The sequence below is a fragment of the Mustela putorius genome, unplaced genomic scaffold (assembly GCF_011764305.1).
Source record: "Mustela putorius furo isolate JIRA1106 unplaced genomic scaffold, ASM1176430v1.1 tig00000487_pilon_pilon_pilon, whole genome shotgun sequence".
NCBI lineage: Eukaryota > Metazoa > Chordata > Mammalia > Carnivora > Mustelidae > Mustela > Mustela putorius.
The window spans coordinates 10,130,104-10,146,968 of record NW_025421399.1 but is presented as its reverse complement, the minus strand read 5'-3'; the positions used below and the strand labels follow the sequence as shown (position 1 = coordinate 10,146,968).

General features: G+C 40.2%; 1 protein-coding gene across 5 annotated transcripts in view; it reads left to right on the top strand.

Annotated features, from left to right (window-relative positions):
• Positions 1 to 15,611, top strand: part of ABCA6 (ATP binding cassette subfamily A member 6) — a 59,990-nt gene extending 44,379 nt beyond the window's left edge. For 3 of the 5 annotated variants that reach the window (XM_013054499.2, XM_004749078.3, XM_004749079.3), the window contains 14 exons: positions 873 to 989; positions 2,635 to 2,712; positions 4,218 to 4,309; positions 5,229 to 5,349; positions 7,046 to 7,163; positions 8,171 to 8,262; positions 8,724 to 8,902; positions 9,349 to 9,424; positions 9,498 to 9,592; positions 10,628 to 10,747; positions 10,940 to 11,080; positions 12,459 to 12,538; positions 14,462 to 14,517; positions 14,649 to 15,611. In XM_013054499.2, the coding sequence (XP_012909953.2) occupies positions 873 to 989; positions 2,635 to 2,712; positions 4,218 to 4,309; positions 5,229 to 5,349; positions 7,046 to 7,163; positions 8,171 to 8,262; positions 8,724 to 8,902; positions 9,349 to 9,424; positions 9,498 to 9,592; positions 10,628 to 10,747; positions 10,940 to 11,080; positions 12,459 to 12,538; positions 14,462 to 14,517; positions 14,649 to 14,750 (1,467 nt within the window). In that variant the 3' untranslated portion in view covers positions 14,751 to 15,611. The other 2 variants (XR_001178882.2, XM_013054500.2) reach the window with 2 other exon arrangements.
• Positions 15,612 to 16,865: the final 1,254 nt, after the last annotated feature.

Here is a 16,865-nt window from a genome sequence, read left to right as displayed (position 1 = left end):
TGAGCAGGGAGTCCGATGCAGGGCTCGATCCCAGGACCCTGGGATCATGACATGAGCTGAAGGCAGACGCTTAATGACTGAGCCACCCAGGCGCCCCAACATGCTAGATTCTTAATGCCTGGTGTTTGTTTAATATTCAGGGAATTTAGTAGTTACAATTCTTCATGTTTTTATTGTAATTCATACAGTAATAAGATCCAGCAAAAGTTCAATACAGTGCTCAACACACACTTGTTGACTGATAAACTGATCCTTAAAACAAAACAGTGAAAAAGTATCTTTATCCCCCATTCCACATTTACCAGTATTTTAACAGAAAACAAGTCCATTGCAATCAAAATGCACACTATCGTTAAAATTATTTGTTTGGAATGGGGAAGACATGGGCCAGAGGGGACATTTAGAAAGCTTTAGTCTACGTGGGAGGCAGCATGGACTTTTGAATACAACTACCTGTTTAGCTTTCCATCCAATATGGTTTTTATACATTCACAATATTGTTACCTTAGTAATAAAAAGTGAATTTCTCTTTTATCTTATTGTCTTAGATGATTCTTAATGCACTTTCAGAAAGCCTACCTGGTTACTTTAGCATTCACCTTAATATCCAGATTTTTATAGTCTACCTGGTTACTTTAGCATTCACCTTAATCTCTGGATTCTTACTGAAAATTTTTCTGTTGGGTAGCTGAAGATCTCATTTATTCTCATTAACAAAAACCCCTCTCTCCCTTTCTCCCTCTGAAAGGGGTGAATCTGTATGCGGGAAAATTCTGATGTATATGATGAGAACACTTACATCTCAAATATTTTCCCTACTACCAATGGACTGCATATATCTGACTTGCAATGTATTTTAACTTGCCTTGTAGACCTCAATCATCATGTTTGACATTGTGCTGCTTCATTTCAACTTGCCTACCTTGATTTCTAGCATGGTATTTATTCCCTCAACTACCATGGGTGGATTTCTAGCCTTTCTGACAATGGTAAGAAATATTCCCAACAGTGTCATTAACTTTGAACATGCAGCCTTTTAAAGTGCTTCACCCCGAATCTATAAAGACAGAATGCAGGCTAGTGGTTTCCTGGGGTTGGAGTGGGAATGGGGATTGGCCACAAATGCTTGTGAGGTATCTCTTTGGGGTCATGGAAATGTTACTAAGTTGAATTGTGGTGATGCTCTCCCAACTCTGTAAATTTACTAAAAATCCTGGAATTGTCTACTTAAAATGAATGAATTTGATAGCATAAAAAATTAACCCCAATAAAGCTGTTTAAAAAGCTTTGCCATATGCTCTATTGCAAAACACAAGCATTGTCAAATGCTATTCAAAACGAATGGCAGATTGAAAAAATGTTGGCTCGTTTAATGGGTATTCATTATCCACTGCAAGGATAAAAGCATATACAATACCATTTATTTATTCAAAAATATATATTAAACAGTATTCTGTATTAGGCACTGTGCTGGTCCTTGGGGACACCTAATGAACAAGACAGCACGTCCCTCCTTTCAGGGAGCTTGGTGGAGATGAAGACAGACCTCAAACAAGTCAATGCAGGGGGCTTAAAGGATCAAAGAAGAAGGGTAAAGTGGCAAGCACAGGACACATAGCACAGCTGACACAATCTAGAGAGTCCGAGAATTCTTCCTGGGGAAGCAATGCTTAAACAGAATCCTGAAGAATGAGTTAGAATTCATTAGCAAGAGAGTAGGGCAGAAGGTAAGCATGTTCTGTGGAGAGAAGCAAAGGCATTGAAGGAAGAGAGACCAGGAGGCATTAAAGAAGCCTTGATTTAACCGGAAAGAAGTGTATGATGGGATGACCCCAAGAGCTCAGTCAGGAACATACCCTTTAGAGCCCCGCACCATTCTGGATGAAACTTCAGTGCAAGTAGAGAAAGCCGCCCTCATCGCTTGTGTTCTTGGGATCCTGGGAAAGACTTCTGTCTACAAAAGCACTTTTTATAACATAATTTAAAAAAAAAAAGAGAGAGAGAGAGAGAATAAAACTTCTGAATTTCCAATCATAAAAGCACTTTTCCATCAATTGAGCAGCACTTAGAATTCTCAATTAGAAATTCATTCCTTTGCTTAAAGCATTTCCTTCCTAAGATGTAAGCAGACCTACGAACTGAGCTACATTAACCTAGATCTGTCGTACATTATTTAGGAGGAATGAGTTACTTTCTGAAGGCATTGATCGATGAAGAAAGAATAACATTATGGGACTAATTATTTTCATGGGCAAGTCACCACCGGGGTAGGAAGGGGTTCAGAAAAGACTCTTGAGGAACGTTTAGGACAAACATAGTCATCCCCTGTTAACTTTTCACAATGCAGGTTCCTCTCTCTGTTATGCTTTCAGTAGACTTGAGGCAAACCCTAAACCTAAACATTAAAGAAAAAAATCGGAAAAGAGGAACAGACATAGGTTACCTGTTCACCGAGAGATAGTGTTGAGTGGGGGTCCACTTTCTTTTCTGCAGGGAATTGCTTGTCACCAGTGCACACAGGGGGGAATCATGCTTAATGAAGGAAAAATGCAATATGTCGAATTCCATATTATTGAAATGCAAATCATGAAGTGATGAACTTGCGTTTAGGTGTTTTTCTTTTTGTCTTTGCAGAGAGCTTATGAACACCAACCAAAATACCCAGACCACAAATATGACCCGAGTGGAGTTGATCTTCTAGTATGCCTAATAGTAAGATGGACTTTCTATCTCTTCACCTTTTTTTTTGGAGGGGGTTAGTTAGCATTTGGTATCATAACCATTTGGTTTGTCTAATGTGTGCCAACTTTGAATATGTTTTTAATATAGTCTCAGAATAAGACTCAGAATAAGACCATTCAGACATGATTCCAAATCATGAGTTATTTTTATGTGCCTGTGTGGACTGTGTAGGTCCAGAATGTAATATCAGATTAATTTTTCCCATTTGTTTATCGCCGTCTCCAAATTGGAGAGACCTTGTAAGAAATACAAGTGCAATGTAACTGAAATCCTTTGAATTAGAGATAAAAAGGGCAATGTTGTATAATAAAAATGAAAGGGGAAAATGATTATATTGGTGTATTTAAGCCGACACTGACAATGTGTCACTGCTTTCCTAGGCAGAGGAGCAAATATGGACAGAAGTGCCTGCTCTCATTTATACCGTGGCGGAAGGAGACAGATAACATATATGGTGTCAGATGGTCAGTCAGGAAAAGCCTGATTGAGAAGCAAAGATATGAGGGGGACAAGGAGGCAACCTACAGGGATAGCCTAGGAAAGAACATTCTAGGAGGAAGGCACAGGTGATGCTGGCTTGTTCCAGGGTCAGCCAGGAGGCCAGGGTGATTGTGGCCAAATGCCCAAGGAGAGAGTAGCACAAGAGAAGGTCATGAAAGTCACAGGATGAAGGACAGGGTGGACAGAAGGGGCTGCACAGAGCAGTCTAGGTCCCTATAAAGACTTTTTAAATTTTCTTTGAGTAACCGAGAATCACTGGAGGGTTTTAAGCAATGCAATATGATCAGACTTACTTTTTTAAAAGAGTACTTCTTTTTTTTTTAATTTAGTTTTTATTTTCAGCATAACAGTATTCATTATTTTTGAACCACACCCAGTGCTCCATGTAATCTGTGCCCTCCATAATACCTACCGCCTGGTACCCGACCTCCCACCCCCTACCCCTTCAAAACCCTCAGATTGTTTTTCAGAGTCCATCATCTCTCATGGTTCACCTCCCCTTCCAATTTCCCCCAACTCCCTTCTCCACTCTAACTCCCCATGTCCTCTATGCTATTTGTTATGCTCCACAAATAAGGGAAACCATATGATAAAAAGAGTACTTCTAGTGACTGGGTTGAGAACAGATGTTGGGGGCACAGGGAGAAGAGGGAGGAGGCTAGGTAACAAGGTGTTACACTATTGTAATGGGAAATTATGATGGCCTGGACCTGGGCGGGAGCAGCACAGGCAGGGGCGAGAAGTTGGGTTCTGGGTAATTTTGAAGGTAAAGCAGATAGAATTGGTTGACGGACAGGATGTGGATTGTGAGAAGAAAAGAGGCAGGTGCCACCAAGCTGGATTTTCCCCCTGATTTGTAAAAATGGTTCTCATATGTATTTTACCTGAAGACAAAGGACACCAATTTAATTCAGATGTTTAAGGAATATTTGTGAACTTGTGCCTATATATAACTGTTTTTTCTTTGTTCCTAGCCTTACTTGCAGGCTTTGTTATTTGTCTTTATCCTAAGATGCCTGGAGACAAAATGTGGAAAGAAAATAATGCGAAAGGATCCCGTTTTCAGGTTGGGATAAAACTTAAATTCGAGCTTAATATCATACTTTAACGTTCCCCCATAGTGGGCCGCACTACTGACCTGTTAATGTGGATTGATATTCGCAACGTAAGCAGGATGCCGGTTTTCACGATGTCCATGGATTCCTGGCTGATTGCCTGGTAATAGGACTTTCAGCCAGAGATCTGCCACTAACCAGCGGAGGGAGGTTTTCAGTTCTCAGGAGTTTGATGAGTACTCAGATACGCCATTTTTTCATCTGAGATGATCACGCGTCCTTGAAAAGAGGAGATGGGGTGGAAGTGGCTGAGCAGCCTACTGTAGGTCAGAGTGTTCCATGAGATGGCCATTGTACAGGGGCGCCTGAGTGGCTCAGTGGCTTAAGCCTCTGCCTTCAGCTCAGGTCATGGTCTCAGGGTCCTGGGATCGAGTCCCGCATCGGGCTCCCTGCTCAGCGGGGAGCCTGCTTCCTCTTCTCTCTCTCCTCCTTCCCTTGCTTGTCCTCTCTCTCCTTCTCTCACTCTCTGTCAAATAAATAAATTCTTTAAAAAAGAGAGAAAAAGGTGAACATTGTACAAGGTCTCCAAGAAAGGTGAACAGGGAAAGATGCTGAGGGCAAATGTCCGTGTGACTCGGATGGGCTCAGAGTCAACAGAGACAATGCAGGTGACCTGATTTTTAAAGAAGCAGCAGTCGTTGCCAGCACACTGGCAAGGGTCAAAGATTCTAACTGGAAGAATGAGAGCAATGAGAAGGGGATTCTGGCAACGGGGATGGGAATTCTCGGCTAAAGCAGAAGCAGTATTCCCAGGGCCACGACCATCGCCAGCGTACTGAGAGAAACGAGGGCAAAACCACAGAGAAGCTGATTGGAGGGACGTCCTGACTAACGAGAAAACCCTATGTCCTACGTTTCATTTCTCTACAGAATTTCCCCCCAAAGGAGAGGTGCTCGACCTAATCCCGAAGAACCTGTCGATGAGGATGAAGATGTTAAAGCAGAAAGGCAAAGAGCAGCAACTGCCCTGACCACTTCGCAGGCAGGCGAGGTAGAAAAGCAAGTGACAGGGGCGCCTGGGGGGCTCAGCTGGTTGGGTGTCGGACATCGGGGCAGGGTTTGGTCCCAGGGTCCTGGGATTGAGCCCCATACGGGGTTCCCTACTCAGCAGGGAATCTGCTTCTCTCCCTCCTGCTTGTTCTCTCTCTCTAATAAATGAATAAAAAAATTCTTTTTTTAAAGATTTTATTTATTTATTTGACAGACAGAGATCACAAGTAGGCAGAGAGGCAGGCAGAGAGAGAGGGAAGCAGGCTCCCCACTGAACAGAGAACCCGATGTGGGGCTCAATCCCAGGACCCTGGGACCATAAAGCCAAAGGCAGAGGCTTTGACCCACTGAGCCACCCAGGTGCCCTATGAATAAAAAACCTCTTAAAAAAAAAAAAAAGAAAGAAAAGCAAGTGACAGAGTGGATGTTAATGGACCTACATTCAAGAACTATCAAGAAGAGGGGCACCTGGGTGGCTCAGTAGGTTAAGCCTCTGCCTTTAGCTCAGGTCATGATCTCAGGGTCCTGGATCAAGCCCCGCATCGGGCTCTCTGCTTGTCAGGGAGCCTGCTTCCTCCTCTCTCTCTCTCTCTCTGCCTGCCTCTCTGCCTACTTGTGATCTCTCTCTGTCAAATAAATAAAAAAAATCTTAAAAAAAAAAAAAGAACTATCAAGAAGAGAGGTTGATATGCTGGTTTCCATTTCGAAAGTTGGGAGCTTGGTGTATTATCATTATTCTTAAATATGTAGGTGCTTCTTAAGAGTATCCCAGAAGCTCAAAGGAGCACACAGAACATAATGGTTTTATTGTTCTTTAGAGGAAAATAGGCTTTGATAACTAGAGCCGTAATTCCAAAACCAAAAAATTTCATGAGTTGGAGAATTTGTGTGAGATTTGTTATAAAATGCTGAATAGGGATTAGGATTTGAAGGGTTATTCTTTTGTCTGACTTAGATGTTGTGATGTGTCCATGAGCCTAGACTCTCCTGGGAAGGCAATGAGCCAGTTTCCCTGAAGCTATACTGTTTTATTTTATTTTTTTAAAATATTTTATTTACTTATTTATTTGCAAGAGAAAGAGAGAGGGACTAAGCATGAGCAGGGTGTCGGGCCAGAGGCAGAGGCGGAAACAGACTCCCCGCTGAGCAGGAAGCCTGTCGCGGGGCTCCATCCCAGGACCCTGCAATCGCGACCTGCGCCGAAGGCAGACACGTGACCGACTGAGCCACCCTGGCTCCCCTATATTGTTTTATTTTAGAAAATAGATTTAAGAGATTTAGAGATATTGTTGGCATCAATGAACGCAGGTTACATTTGAAACAAGCAATATAGATTACTGTCAGTTTAACATATACTCCGTTTGGGGGCACCTGGGTGGCTCAGTCCTTTAAGCCTCTGACTCTTGATTTGGCTCAGGTCATGATCTTAGGGTCGTGGGATCAAGTCCTGTGTAGGGCTCCATGCTCAGCGGGGAGTCTGCTCCAGATTCTCTCTCCCCCTCTCCCTCTGCCCCTCCAGGCTGTGCTTTCTTTCTGTCTCAAAATCAATGCATATATCTTTTTTTAAACATTTAAAAAGTGAAAATAAAATAGATTTTGTTTTATGATGTAGAGTAAGAAAATTTGCAATAATGAGAACATAGGAACGTAAAGTCTCTGAAGGTTAAGAGGATAAAGCACACTGTCCTCTATTCCAGAAACCCGTCATAATTGCCAGCTGTCTGCACAAAGAGTACGCAGGTCAGAAGAAAAGCTGCTTCTCCAAGAGGAGGAAGAAAATAGCAGCAAGAAATATCTCCTTCTGTGTTAAAAAAGGTTCGGAAGAATCACTTAACCTGATTCACCATTATTTCAGAAATGCCCACTGAACATCTCTGGTATAGGTACCATTGTACTTGCCAGAGCGTGCATGCAAGCGTTCATTCATTCAACATATATTTCTTGAGCATGCTAGGGACCTTTGGGTTCTGGAATAGAATCATGAAGGAATTAAGAAAGTCCCTGTTTTCATAGATTTTTACATCCCGAGAGGATTGAAAACCAAAAACAGCGTATCAAGAGAAGTGTCGGTTATCACAGAAGCAAGTTCTGTGCGGAGCATTCAATTGTGTGACTTGGGGTTGCGTTCACTTAGGGTTCGGGCAGAGAGAAGAGTGAGGGCAGGAGCTCAGAGCTGGGGCTGCCTTTGGAATGTTCGAGACCTGACGAGGCAGTGGACACAGGTACAGATGCAAGGGAGGAAGTCTGAGAGGGGAGCAGGGCCAGATTGGGTCCCACTTTGTGAAATACGGTGAAGGCTTTAGATTTTTATAGCAGATCGGTGGAATGCCACTGGAGGGTTTTCAGCTAGCTTGGGTACCTCTTAAGTTTTGAAAAAAAAAATTAACACGTCGGCTATTGTTTGTAAATCTGGGTGGCAGACAAGAGGCTAAATTTATATTAGTTCAGATGAAAGATGGTGGTGGTTTAGACACAGGTGGGGGAATTAGGGATGGAAAAAATGTCCCTGACTTCCCAAGTTTAAGAATCACTTAAACATGTACTTAGCACATTAGCCATCTACTAACAAAAAGAATCTGGCTCATTTTTTTCACTGAAAATGTAATGTGGAAAACAAAAGACTTATTGACATCAAATCCATACGCTTTTCACTAATATTTCTTATAATTATAGGAGTTAGAGAACATGGTTTGGTAACCTGAATTACATACATGTTAAAAATCTCAAAACGGTACTGGGGCATGTACATATCTCAAAAGGTTTGAATAAACAGGTTTATGATAATTCACTTTCAAGACTGATAATCAGTGATTCTCTTTCAGGTGAAATTTTGGGATTGCTAGGACCTAACGGTGCTGGTAAAAGTTCATCTATTAGAATGATTTCTGGGATCTCGAAACCAACAGCTGGAGAGGTAGTAAGAAATGACACAATGATTTTCATTCCCAAAATAGACATTTCATGATAAATGTAGGTTATATCTTTATAAGACTCTACTTTTAATAATTTAAATAGTTTTCCATAATAAATGTGTGAATTTCTATATTGTTTTAACTTTTTAATTTTTATGTAGTTATTTATCTTTCTAATTAAACATTTTCTTATTGAAGTACAATTAGCATACAGTGTTATATTACTTTTAGGTGTATAATATAATGATTTCAATATTTCTGTCACTTGCAACAATGTAGATTATAAAGGGTATAATGCTAAGTGAAATAAGTCGGACAGAGTAAGATAAATACCATAAGATTTCACTGATATATTTCTTTGATGCTCAAAAAATTTACGTATTTATTAGCTACATGTCAGTTTCTTGAGTGTGAGATTAGAGAAAAGGCTACATGTGTTTCTAAAACCAGTTTACTTTCTTAGGTAGAACTGAAAGGATGTGGTTTGGTTTGGGATCATCAGGGAGACAACACAGTCAGCTTCCCGGGATACTGTCCTCAAGAGAACGTGCTCTGGCCCAGCCTGACAGTGAGGGAACATCTGGAGATCTTTGCCGCCATCAAAGGGCTGAGGAAAGGGGATGCCACAATTGCCATTTCACGGTAAAGAGAAGTCATGGGATTCTTTTGAGCCAGGAAAGCTTGTTCCACTGATGGTGAACTCACTGATGAAGAATGGAGGGTAGAAATGATGTCTGCACCTTGTCCAAGAGTATCAGCAGTAGAACAGGGATGGAGGGACAGGAGCTGTTTCCAGCATCCTCGATTGAGGGATCTTAAAAAACAAAAAATCACATAAAATAATTGATAGTGTTCAATGAATGAATAACCACAAATAATCATCTACTTCAGTTCCAAAATCAAAATTCTAGCTATTCTTTAAAACTCTTTATGAGATGAAAAATCTTTCCTATTCCAAAACAAACTCTTTCTCTCTAGGATCATGAGTTTCCGAGTAGTAGTGCCTAGCTTCCTTCCAATGCTGTTGTAATCTTCTGCGGAATTACAAAGATCCTCTTTTGAATGGATATTCTCCTGTTTTCCAATAGATTGGTGGATACTTTCAAACTGCACGGACAGCTAGATGTTCAGGTGCAGAAATTAACGGCAGGAGCCGCCAGAAAGGTATGTGGGATGCGGGATGGTGTTCTGAAGGTTGATGGGGTGGCAGCAAATAAGGTGCTTCTCTGCCTTTCAGCTGTGTGTTGTGCTGAGCGTCCTGGGAAATTCACCTGTCCTGCTCCTAGATGAACCCTCAACAGGCATGGACCCAGCAGGGCAGCAGCAAATGTGGTAAGCATAATACACGAGTGTAAACCTCATGTCAAACTTGTGTTTTTAAACTGAGCTTAGATGGGGCACCCAGCCGGCTTAATCGGTAGAGCAAGCAACTCTTGATCTGAAGGTTGTGAGTTCAGGCCCCATGTTGGGTGTTTAGCTTACTTTAAAAAATTTTTTCTAGACTAAATAAAACCCTGATCTTGGAAAAATCTAAATCCACTGATTTCTAATTTAGTGGAGATAATCCATATCATTAGGAAAATAAATATGTCATAAATAGATTCTCTTTTGTATCATATTTATGTGGTATTAATGCTAAAAATATATCCTTTAAGTATTTTGTTGGAATTTTAGGTCTTATAATTTGGAGTTAAATTTTTTAAATTATTGAGGTATCTGTAACTGTTTCTTTTTTTAGAGGTTATTAACTTACATACTTTCTCCGTTTCCTTTTCTTTCCCCCTTTACCAAATCTGTCAAATTTGCTTCTCCAGTTTTTCTTAGTTTTTTAAATTATTTTTACTTTCCTTTCTAGGATGCACCATTTGGATTAATAAAATCATCCAATCTAATTTCATATTTGTGACTGTCCAATAGTTTCCCTATCTCTTTAAAGAATTTCATTGTGGAAATTTTATACAAATGTAAAGAGAATCATGTATGAACCCAATATACCCATGACCTATTTCAATAGTCACCCATATAAGGCCTATCTTTTTTCATTATACTTCTACCCACTTCCTTTTCTCCACTCCTATCAGTTTGAAGCAAATATTAGGCAGCCTTTCCTTTATTTATAAATATATTAATTAATTTATACAAAAGATATAAAGATCTCTTTTTTAAAAACTTAACCAGAATACCACTAGCCTACCTAAAAATATTAAACACTTCTCTTTATGATTTATGTTATCAAAAAACCTAATCAGTATTCAAATTTCTGGTTTTTTAATTAGAAATCTGATTCGTTTTATCTATACAATTTCTCCTCCATTTCTTTTTTGTCTATCCTCTTTTTTAACAATGATATTTTGGGGCTCCTTTCAGGCAGGTGATCCAGGCATCCATTAAAAACACAGAGAAAGGAGCGCTCCTGGCCACCCATTACCTGGCCGAGGCTGAGGCCATATGTGACCGCATCGCTATCATGGTGTCTGGAAGGCTGAGGTGGGTGTCTTTCTGGAGGCTGGGCTTGACCCGCAAAATGAAATTCCCCATGGAAAAGGAAAGATCGCCGGGAACACCTGGAGTTCTTCCCTTCAGTTTCTCAGCGATGCCCTTTCCCCTGCATTTGAAATTGAAGGAGGTAAAAATGTAAGGGCAGTATTTTTTCCGACATGTTTTCCTTCTTGCCCGTAGGTGCATCGGCTCCATCCAACACCTGAAAGACAAGCTCGGCAAGGATTACTTCCTAGAACTGAGAGTGAAGGAAGCTGCCCAAGTCACCTGTGTTCACACGGAGATGCTGAAGCTCTTCCCACAGGTTGCACCGCAGGAAAGGTGAAGGACTATGGAGAAATGTGTTGGTTTTACCCACTTGACCCACTCAGTGGTTTCTTTTCTGCTCTGTGAGGACTTCAGGGTGATTTGACTTCATAATAAAAGTTAGGGACCTCAAAAACTGATTTGCTGACTCCTCCAGACTGGAAGAGACTTGGGACCCACCCAGGAAGCTGTGTCCTCCTGTCCCAAGGAAAGCTTGGGGACACCTTACATGGGCCCCCTCAGCCATCCAAGGCTGGTCTCCAGCTCAGAGGAGGATGTAGAAAAATTTAGGAACTTCTCATGCCCAGAACCCTTCATGGGACCCGATTTGGACCCACGGCACCCTCCACAGACCTCCCTGAAAATATTTAAAACATGTAAATATTTACTGTCTAAAAGATGTAACTATTTAAGGTGAATTCCCCTCTTGGAAACAAACAACCATCGAGATACTCAAATAATCTCCCTGTAATGAGTGTTCATGCCTCAAAATGAAGAATAGAAATGTGTGTGTATGTGTGTGTACCTATATGTGTGTGTGTTTGTGTATGTCTGTGTGTTGGGGGGTGGAGGGCAAGGAGGTAGAACTAGAACAGAATTTAGAATTCCTTGGAGGCGTAAGCACACCAGAGAAGCAAGTGGCATTTCCATTTTAGCACAGCGTAAATATAATGGAATTATCAGAGACTATGCCAGGGAAAGCAACTCAGTCCTGCTACGGCACTCTTGGTGTCACGAAGTAAGTGGGAAGACCGTGAGTGGCAAGCCTGAAAGAACAGGTGCTGGGCTGAAGAGGGCCAACCCTGGAGGTCTGGGCAGCTCTAGGGCCTCCTGGGAGTGTCACACTATGAGGGAATGAGCTGAGAATGGGCATGAGGTCATCAGCTGAAAGCGGCACATGGAAGCAAGAGGCCACAGACCCCCTCGGGCTCCTCCTTTCCTTACAGGTTGGGGAAGTTTATAGCTAAAGCCTTTTGAACGCTTCCCATCAGGTCCTTCTCTCTTAACCCCACATCTCCCTTTCCTTAGCTTTCTGGTCACAAGGATGAAATATTAAGTGAATGAATTAACTGCCAACTAATTTAAGCGAAGCAAAGGGGATAGTCCAGATGGTCTACATTCAACCACAACAGCAAAAGGTTTGCATACACTGAGCATAAAAGCAATTATGCTGGTTTATTTCTAGAAGAATTATCTCCAACAGCCAGCCACCAAAGACATTTTAAGAATTTTGCATCGGTTGTTTTACTCAATTTTTATGTAAGCTGTATATTTATTTGTATTACTTTTATTTTTGTAAGAGGAAATTGATGTTAATATCAGCATTTATTTTGATGGCCATTTTCTCCCCCCTTGAAACTCAAGGTCAGATATGACATTTTCATATTCCCAGGTACTTCTCCTTCTTGGTCTATAAACTACCTCTGGCGGATGTCTACCCTCTATCTCAGACCTTCCGCAAATTAGAGGCAGGTAAGAGTTACCATTGTGGGGCACCTGGGTGGCTCAGTGGGTTAAGCCTCTGCCTTCAGCTCGGGTCATGATCTCAGGGGCCTGGGATCGAGCCCCACATCGGGCTCTGTGCTCAGCGAGGAGTCTGCTTCCCCCCTCTCTCTCTGCCTGCCTCTCTGGCTACTTGTAATCTCCATCTTTCAAATAAGTAAATAAAATCTTTAAAAAAAAAAAAAGAGTTACCATTGTAAAAGAAAACTTTTGAAGCATCAGTTCAGCATCAGGTAATAGTTTCATGGTAGGTAATCCATTTTAAAAATGTGAAAATGCTTAATGGTTTTAAGAATTCTAATGCTAGGTAATAGTGGGATTTAACTCCAGCTGTGGTTAATCCAGTTCTCTGGAAAGAGGTTAATCTCTGTGGCAGGGACTGAAGCTACAGAAAACACAGAACTAAGTTTGGCTGGGTTTGCTGTGAATTCATAACGTTAACCTGACAAAGCCCCTTAGTGGGTGCTGCATTGTCTGTGTATGCACAACCCATTCACACCAAGTGTCGGAAAGTTTTCCTCGCACACCCATCTCCTTCTTGCTTTTCTCCCTCGGTTGATGCCCTTGCTTTGTATTTCACTAATAAAATAAAAGCCACAGAAAACCTTCCACCCATGCATCCACGTCTCTGTGTCTGGGCTGCGCGTTCTGCCTTCCCACTAAACCCGTCCCCTCCATCGTGCCTGACTCCTCTTGCCATTTGAAATTGTCAACGTTCTCTCTCCATCATCATTTTTTCTGCTTCCAGCTGGGGAAGTCCCAGCAGCAGACTGTCCTGGAGTAATTTCTAACGCAGCCTAGTGGTGGGGAGCTGCAAGTTCGGTGTCTGCCTCTCTACCAGCTGGGAGGCACTGGGTAAAGCTATGGATACCCTGCACATCTAGGTGATCTGTCTCTGAGTAGGGGGTAATATCACTGCCCAATTGGGCAGGGTCATTAGGAAAATTAAATGAATTCATTTACAGAGTGTTTAGACTTGTGCCTGTTTTTGAGAGAATATGAATCGCCAGTTTACTCCTTCCAGTCCAGACACCCTGATTTCTAGCTCCTCCTAAAGGCTACCAGACATGCATACTCCTGCCTTAGGACTTTGCACTCGCTGATCCTTCTTCTTGAAATTCTACTACTTCCAAATATCCAGCTTGTTCTCTCACTTCAAGTTTCTGCTCAATTCTTACCTTCTAACTATGGTCTACCCCAGCCATCCTGTTAAAAACAAGTGCCTGGCACTTCCTGTTTCCTCTGCTTGATTTATTTTTCCTGTGTAGTAGCAATCATCATTTCCTTTATTTTATATTTAAGTCCTTTATTTAATGCCCATATTCCTGCCACTAGAATGCAGGGGTTTATATACAAAGGCAGGGTTTTGTTTTCACTGCAACTCTGTCCCTGGTACCAAGCGTGGACACACACAGAAGATCTCAGTGTATGAGTGGAGAACTGTGAATATGTGAAGACGTACATCTGGTTTCCTGGCAGGGATGCCCAGCTTCCAGCTGGGTACAGCAGATAAACTGGCTGAAGCCAGTTACACAGAAGCATTGGGTCCTTTCATAGGGAAAGGAATGGGATTGAAATCTTCCTGTGTGTAAGAATGTGTCAATCAATTATGTAATTCCTCAAGGATCTTCTGTTTCCCAGGACACATATACTATGTAATAAAATGTATCAAAATGTGATACGAGAAAATTCTCACATCAGAGTTAATTTAATTTGTATTTATATGAACTCTATGACTTTTGACATCTCCCTTCTTTCTCCAAGCATTTGTTTATTCAGCTTTATATTCTATTCATAATAATTGTGCGTATTTTTATTTTGTATAACTTTGAAAAAATTCTTGGTAATAAACATCTTGTAAGCCTCTACTAGTAATCTTTTTTTCTCCCCCAGTGAAACATAACTTTAACCTGGAAGAGTACAGCCTCTCTCAGTGCACACTGGAAAAGGTGGGTCAGCTTTTATGGTTTGTATCATTCCTATAAATTACACATGAAAGTAATTATGCATATATTCTATTTATTTTAAGACAATATCCAACTTGTTCATTCCTTTTCTTTCTGCGTTGTCTCCTATTTAGGTATTCTTAGAGCTTTCTAAGGAGCAGGAGCTGGGAAATTTTGAAGAAGAAATTGATACAACCATGAGATTGGAACTCCTCTCTCCTGCAGATGACTTTTAAAAGCTCAAGCCTGTTAATACTTTGTGTCATATAAGCTTATGTTCTATGTAATAATTGGCAGTATGTATAATTTTAAAAATCATTAACATCAACATCAGGGTATATTTTGTACATTTGGTTAACAAATGAATTCATGTCAGAATCATTCCTCCCCTTAAATTTAGGAATGATAGAAAATCTGTGATAAAGGCAATATAAAGTATTAATAAATCTTACCTGAAGACCAGGTAGCAGGTATCGTGGAAATAAAACCACAAACTTGGGAATTTTTTGAAGTATAACTTCAAACATGGCGTATCACTTTGAAAAATGACACTTACTAAGAAATTCCCTAGCAGAGCCATACGAGGGATCTGTTCAACAGCCAGAAGCTATAGGATTGCAGCATGCATTTGGGAAGCTTGGGTTTATGAGGTTGCTTTGAAACACAAGTAAAACCTAAGAGTCTTCCTCTGAAGTCTTTTCAGAAACTGTTTTGAAATTCAGAGCGAGGAGTGCATTGGACTCACCTCTGAACGAGCACGTGCATCGGATAAGCTTTCAAACATACCTTGTGGAAAGGAGGGAGTCACAGCAACATTCCTTCAGTTTTCTAAGATTTTGAATGCTACTTCATGATTGGGGGAGGCGAGTGCTGATTTCCCTCACCAACTCATCAGTAGTTTTCTGTGTACAGTTGACCTTTGCACAACACAGGGGTTAAGGGTGCCGAACCCTCTGTGTAGTCAGAAATCTGAGTATAACTTTCAAGTCCCCCCCAAACTTAACCACTAATAACCTACTGTTGACCAGAAGCCTTCCCCAAAACATAAATCATCAATTAGCGCGATGTTATATGCATTATATGCCATTTTCTTATAATAAGTCAGCCAGAGAAAAGATAATGTTATTAAGAAAATCATAAGGAGGGACGCCTGGGTGGCTCAGTAGGTTAAAGCCTCTGCCTTCGGCTCAGGTCATGATCTCAGGGTCCTGGGATCGAGTCCCGCATCGGGCTCTCTGCTCAGCAGGGAGCCTGCTTCCCTCTCTCTCTCTGCCTGCCTCTCCATCTACTTGTGATTTCTCTCTGATAAATAAATAAAATCTTTAAAAAAAAAAAAAAAAGAAAGAAAATCATAAGGAAAAAATACATTTATTGTACACTAAAAAACCATATATAAGTGAACCTGTACAGTTAAATCCATGTGGTTCAAGGGTTAACTGTATTTACTGCCATTTTTAAATCACTTCTTTCTTATGTATGTACATCATATGTTTTTATATCTATACACACATAGGTATAAATCATTTCTATTACTAAATTTTTAAAAAAGTGTGTTTTACAAGTAATTTTATTTTTTTCCTTAAATTATAGCTATTTCATTTTAAATATCATGAGAAAAATTTTGAAGACCAAGCAGTATTTTTGATGCTTTTTTTTTTTTTGGGTGATATGTTATATAACTTAAAACACATTGTTATGCTCATTGAGGGATTTTTGTATAATGGAGAAAAACACAAAAATTGAATACAATTGAATAAAAGATCACCACACTTCCTCCATACCAAAAAAAAAAAAAAAATCAGTTTCTTTTTTCTTTAGTATACTCTTTTACATAAGTGAAATCATTACAGTATATATAATTTCTTAACTATATATGCATACTTGCTGATGTAACATTGAAATTGTTTTAATTTACTTTCACACTTATGGTGAAGTTCCAGTGCTATATGTTTGTATTTTATTTTGTGTTAATTATTTGTATTTTTTGTTCACTTATTTTTGTGTTTTAATCATTTTCTTACCCATTTCTCACATAATTAAATATTTTACCTGCATATATTACATATCATAATTATATCTAGAACATTATGATAAATAATCAATAGCTTACTATTTATTCAGGATACTTTAGTGCCCCGTAAAAGCAAATTCCTATCATCATAAGAGTTGGGTTTAGATTATTTCTAAAATTCAAGCAATAAATTCTCCTGTCTTGCTCAAATGTCTGAGATCACAACATATATAACCATTTCACATAGTAAGATGGTGAAATCTTCGCCTATATTCATTATAAGTTACTAATGTTCTTAACTGTTGTAGAATTATGTTTACAAAGTACTGAATAACCAATA